The sequence below is a fragment of the Gobio gobio genome (genome assembly GCF_949357685.1).
Source record: "Gobio gobio genome assembly, chromosome: 20".
Lineage (NCBI taxonomy): Eukaryota > Metazoa > Chordata > Actinopteri > Cypriniformes > Gobionidae > Gobio > Gobio gobio.
In genome coordinates, this window is record NC_137113.1 from 6,247,196 (window position 1) to 6,253,554 (window position 6,359).

Genomic DNA, 6,359 nt, shown 5'->3' on the forward strand with positions numbered 1-6,359 from the left:
AATGTAAGTGGCGTACGCAGATTTTAATCACAATAAACAGGCTTTCTGTCCAAAGTGCGCATGTGCTTGTTGTGATGTGCACAAATGACTTGTGCAGATTCGTAAACAGCGGTAAAGAAGGCATCACATTGATTAAGTGTATGTGAATTACCTGAGTCTGCGTCTCTCAACAGTGTAAGTTTATCTGCTCCAAGAACAGCGCCTTTATTACCTCACTAGTGAGAAATGTCATGTAGCTTTTAAGTTGTTGACATTTTGATGATAAAATCGTCAGAACAGCGTTGACAACACGTTTCTGTGCGAGTGTGTCCGTAATAAATAATAAAACGTGATTTTGTGGCAAAAAACATGGATATAATTTGTTGTTTTTATCCTATTGTTTATTGCTTGGTCAGTGTCTCTGTGGGGTTTGGTTATTTTGCTGTTAAGACCTTTGAAATAACTGAAATTATTTGGTGGAGTGATATGGAACTGTAATGCAGTCAAAACCCTCCTGGATCTACTTTAGCTGTGCATTTCCCTGAAAACAATTGCACACTTTAAAACGTTCGTCAACCAATCAGATTCAAGCATTCATCAGCCCAGTAGTATAAAATGCAGTAAATTGATGGTTGAAAACATCAAAATTAAGACATTTTAGGCGTCAGAATTTTTTTTTAATATATCCACAGAAATGTGTTTTGCATTTAAAGTTAACATGGACATTAACTACTGTATGTGAATTCATCATTTGTGCTGAATATTGGGGTATGTGAATACAAATTAAACACAATTCTTAGCAAATGAAAATTGCATATATGCCTAATCGGGAACGGAGAGGTTTGCTCGAGTTACTGGGATATTCCAGGCTACTCTGGTTATTGAACATAATCACATTATTGGTGTCACTGACTCTCAAACAAGATTTCATTCTTGTGCTGATTTGCGTGACATCAAATGGTTTGAGGCCAGCGGAGTTGGAAAAAGTATGGGCGAGACTCACTGCTGTATTACAAAGCAATGATTCTAAAGCCATTTAAAATAAAGTGAAAGCCCTAAGCTTGGGAAGCACCTCGCTCAAGTTGTGGTTTGTATTGTTTGTAATGATGGAAAATATTAGGCAATCTACATTCTTGTTTTGAAGCATGAATCAATGTGCATGAACAGTAGAGGTGATGCAGTCCATTAACCTGTCGGGCCTGTATTTAAAGTTCTCTAAGCTCTCGTGAGCTGTAGAGAGTCAGAGTGGAATGAACTCAGACGCTGACGACACACAGACCTGAGGTGAGCAATAACTCTCTCAACAGGAAAATAATCTCCTTTATATTTACTAATCCATAACCAGACACAGGAAAATCTTCAATACAAGCATGCTGTTCTTGTGTTATGGGATTTACACTTTTTACAGATATTTCAACATGTCTAGGACTATCCTAAAAAACTGTTTTTGTGTGTGTTTGTGATATTTTGTCTGATCAATGTTGCGGAGTTGATTTGTTTTTGCGTTCAGCCAGTGAAGACAATGCAATAGAAATAATTTTAAATCATCACTTTTAGATTCTGTCTCAGCTCTGATTCAGCAGCAATATTATCATGAGTGTGTGTTTCATTGTGTTCTCTCTGTGCTCTAGTAATAAATCTTGTGGTTTTGCGGTTGTATTTTGCAATCATGAGTCCCTTCAGCGCCTCCAAATTAAGGCATGATTAATTTTGAAATCTTTCAAAAAGTAAAAGAAGTTGAGCATTTTCTTAAGCTTTAGGTAATTTTTTTAGGTGATTTTTAGGTGATTTTTTTTTTGCTGTGCAATTATCATATTCTGTATTAGAACAAATATAAGTCATCTAAATATGCCTTAGAAGATATTGGTGTTTCTTGAAGCATGAAGGGAAATTAACTAACAAATCTTTTAATCGTCATCCTTTAATCACCCACATGTAATTTCAAACTACTTTTAATCACTGTAAATATTATCCACGTGGCTCATACACTAGGTTCCAATGATGGCAGAATATTTTTATGAAACTGATTTAATCCAAGCATTATTATCTCCTGATAAACTCTGACATTTCTGCTGAGCTTTCAGTAAATCATCTATCTACACTCTAAAAGAAAATGGTGCTATATGGCACTGAAAGTGGTTCTTGTCGTAATCATAGGGGAACCTCTTTTGGTGCTATATAGCACAGTATCTTAACATGTTCTGTATATGGTAGCGGTTCTACATAGCACATCAGTCTTCCCAAAGAACCGTTGAAGAACCACTGAAGCACCAAGATTGGTGCTATACAGCACTTAAAGTGGTTCCCCTATGATTATGAGCAGAAGAACCTTTTTTTAGAGTGTAGTACTATTTCATCTATAGCATTTCCTTATTAGACCTAGATTAAGACAGGATTAGGCTTTAGTTCAACTAGGACACTGAAGTAGCTTTTATAAACATGCCGTAGAAAAAAAAACAAGGCTTAAACTTTGTCTGTGAAAGATGAGCTAAGTTGGTTAAGTTTCCCTTCTGATGCACATTTTTTCTATTGCAGAATCAGAGCCATGAATGCTGTAAATGCAGTGCCGCTGTTGATTCTGGTTTGGACTTTTACTGCTGTCTGTCAAGCTGATGATGGTGAGAGAATACACTTTCCCCTAGAAAGAGTGTGTGAAAGTTTTGAGAAGGGACTAAATCTAATATGATGAAGAAAAAGGTCAAATCTGATTAATAGATATAAAAGACAAGTGGCTCTTTAAAAACATTTTGCAAGTGTATTCAGGTCAGTCCAAGGGCCCTATTTCAGGTGCACTTAGGGCGTATCCGAATTCACGTTTTGCTAGTTTAAAGATGGAAATAAAACAGTCGGTGTGCCAGGCACATGGTCCAAAAGGGTTGTCCCTAGTCTCTTAATGAGTCATGGGTGTGTTTTGGGCATAATGTGCAATAAACTCAGAGTCTCATCTCCCATTTTCTTTAAAAGCCAGTTGTGCTTGCACCATGGCGGAATTTCCGAGCGGAAAGACTGAACATGTTATTGTTGGTCAAGGGCGCAGTTGTTTTCAGTTCCTCAAAATGGCAACACGTCAACAATGCACCTGAACACACCTGGTTTTCAGACCAGCACGCCCATGGGTGAACAGATGGGCGCGAGTGCATTTGCTATTTAATCAACGTGGCGCTGGGTATGAAAATGATAACTGCGTTGGGCTGAAGCTAGCAAAAAACACTTGAGGACCCATGTGTTTATGATGTATTATCCTTCCAATGATTCAAAATCAGATTTACTATTTGAACGATTTACACAAGAGGTAAATCCATTACAGTCAGGTATGCATTTGTCCTACTAATTTATGTGTTTACACACACACACTCTTTTACGTAAAATAATGTGTTCCTATATTAGCACAAAATCACGTTTTCAGTTCAGACAGGATATTGTGTTTCTCTGATGCACATGACTAAAGAAACAGTCAGGATGTTATGTGCAGAGACTCTGCATATATATTTAATAAATAAGCTATATAATTAATTATAAATAATAAAATATGTGATCCTCTCATTAGCAAAGATTAAATCCTATTCAAAATCTAATGAACAAAAACACATGATGCTGTGGTTGTATTTATTTAGGAATAGGTTCCCTGATGAAAGAGTCCCTTTATGTTTATTATATGAATGATATGGACAAAGACACATGAAGTCAGGGTGTGTTCAAAACAAAGTTTCATGATAACAGAGCTTTATTATTGATCAGTTGCTGTATTATATACATGTTATTTTTCAGGTGACAGTGTAATCTGTGAGGATGTGACTGGAAATGTGGGAGAAGAAGTAACTCTCACCTGTAGCGTCTCTCTGAGTCTGAAGTGCTCTGAAAGATGCATTAGACTGTATAAGTTTCAATACCCTGAGAACTATAAAGACTCAGTAATCTGTAAAGAAGAGTTTCCTCATGACCCCTGTGAACAGAGAAACAGCTTCACATGCAGATTCACTCCAACTACAGCAATGACAGAACAATTCAGATTCTTTGTGCAAACACCGTGTGAAGGAAAATCATCAGAATTCACTGTGAGCATAACAGGTACTGTATATAATACTGCTGATTATAAATCAATACATGTTTATAACTGTACTTTTATTTTCAATCTACTAACAGTGATTTAAAATCTGTTCACAGAGCCCATTAAACCTCTCAAAGAAGATCCTGGTAATTATATTATATTATGTTATATCAATTATATTATATTATATTATATTAATTATATTATATTATATTATATTTTATATTATATTATATTATATTATATTATATTATATTATATTATATTATATTATATTATATTATATTATATTAATTTTATTATAGTTATTGAGCTTCTGGTTACTTGTGGTACACAGAAAACTGCTCTTTAGTCTCTTGTCAGCTTGTTTATTATTCGGTCTGTGTGTGTCAAAAGTTTGATCAGATTCTCAGCATCAGAAGTGTTTGGTGAAGTTTGTGTGGAGAATCTGACTGATAGGCTGAAGATGAGTTTATGAGTTAAATGATCATTTAAACAGTGTAAATGCACTTTTACAGAGACACAATCAACAACAGGAGAGGAGACTAGATTATTAAAAGGAAATGAAATGAATGAAAGAAAATCTAATCCTGTGATCAGTTTTGTTGCGGGCGGTTTCATCATCATCCTCATCATCATCACAATGACAATTATTTTCAAAAGGAAATCAAAATACCAACCCCAGTGGATTCCAGTGTGTCTGGGCCACAGACATGACGAGGACAACAGCAACTGTCCAGAATCTGTGAAATCACTGACTCAACAGGACGAAAACATGGAGTTTTGTTTGACTTTTAATTTGAAGCTCAAAGACTCAAACTTTCCAGGAACTCCATAAACTATATCTGTACACACATTACTCTCTGCTAAACCTCAAACCACTGATCTATATCACTCTGAGTGTGGGTTTAAAACTCTGTTTCTGTTTTATATTGATTTTTGTGAAATAATGGTATATTATTGATCAGTGTATATATTTGGCTTTAATGAATTTAAGTCTGTGTGAAGAGACAGGATAAACCCAAACTTTTTGGTTTTGCTCTTTTTTTCTTCCAATGAATGTCTGTTATGAATGTCCATTTTGTATTTTATTTCATTTCAGTGGTTAAGTGGTCTTATAGGTTAAGTTTGGAAAATGTACTTTTCATATTTTGTACCTGCAATTTTCTAATGGTGTGAACGGTGGTTTTGTACAGGGTTATGTTATATTATTTTGAACGTGAATAAACATGTTATACTCTCTAAAGATGAATATTTGAATATTTTTTTAACATCACATGATGATGGGTAGGTTACAGTAAGCCAGTAAAACTAGTAAAGTGGGTGATGATCTGAATTTATGTCTATATAAGTTACATGAACTTATTGTGCAGTAAATCTTTAGAATTAGGCTGAAGTTGAGTTTATGGTTTAAATGCGCCTTTTCAGAGAAATCCAGTCTAGAAAATATAGAACATTTCAGCAGTCGACAGCCGAAGAGGGTCGTGGATCTAAAGTTGCTTTCTCAAAGTCGCTTTCCAGACCCTTCACCCTCTCTGCTCCTCTCAGGTGGGATGAGCCAAACTCCATCTGTATATGATTATTGTTGGTTCTATGATAAATGTATTTTGTTCCTCTATTGTAAGTCACTTTGGATTAAAGTGTCTGCTAAATGCATGATTGTAAAATAATTTCATCTCATTGTATATTGTGAAGGCTACTCTTTGATCAGTGTATTTTTCAGTGGCTGATGCTGATCCTGATACAGTGAGGTAAAGATCATGAACTGACTCTGTTTAAGTCTTTTGAATGGACTTTCTTTTAAACCAGTTAGGTGTCAGTCAGTGTGCCCGTGTACCTCAGACTATAACATCTCACACTGACTACGTTTACATGCTACTTCATAATGCAATTATAATAGGATTTTGACAATATTGCGTTTAAACTTTACTCATGTAAATGCAATACTTCGATCAAACTAATGTGATTAAGCTCATAATCATAGTAACCATAGTCGCATAACGCTGATTTTAATCGCATTAAACAGGCATGTACATTAATCAAATTATACCATTCTGACACGGATACCGTGTGTTGTTCATGTAATGGAGGCCAGCTAGTAGTTGCTGTGCGAGTAAACCTCACTCCTCTGATCTCAAGAGATGCTCTAGCGACTTACGCTAGAGGTTGCAGCCTTGCAAGTTTTCTCTTCTCCAAATCACCGGTTCATTATGGCGCCAAATAATATCAAGCTACGTCCATAAAAATGTATTATGAATTTAATGCGAACAATGCATACTGTATGCCTATCTGAGTGTGGTATAACCATGCTTATTAGCTAATAATCAGAATA

General features: G+C 35.5%; 1 protein-coding gene across 1 annotated transcript; it reads left to right on the forward strand.

The window, feature by feature from the left end:
* The first annotated feature begins 1,213 nt into the window (after positions 1 to 1,213).
* LOC307144084 (uncharacterized protein) lies at positions 1,214 to 5,801 on the forward strand. The gene is made up of 5 exons (XM_079846071.1): positions 1,214 to 1,263; positions 2,515 to 2,597; positions 3,748 to 4,047; positions 4,144 to 4,173; positions 4,546 to 5,801. Exons 2-5 carry the CDS (start codon positions 2,525 to 2,527, stop codon positions 4,863 to 4,865), a joined length of 723 nt encoding a protein of 240 aa, XP_079702197.1. The 5' UTR covers positions 1,214 to 1,263; positions 2,515 to 2,524; the 3' UTR covers positions 4,866 to 5,801.
* The last annotated feature ends 558 nt before the right edge of the window (positions 5,802 to 6,359 follow it).

Coding starts and splice junctions, on each gene's coding strand:
- LOC307144084 (XM_079846071.1), top strand. CDS start 2,525: ATGAATGCTGTAAATGCAGTGCCGCTGTTGATTCTGGTTTGGACTTTT. Junction 2,598..3,747: donor TGTCTGTCAAGCTGATGATG/GTGAGAGAATAC, acceptor GTTATTTTTCAG/GTGACAGTGTAATCTGTGAG. Junction 4,174..4,545: donor ACCTCTCAAAGAAGATCCTG/GTAATTATATTA, acceptor GCACTTTTACAG/AGACACAATCAACAACAGGA.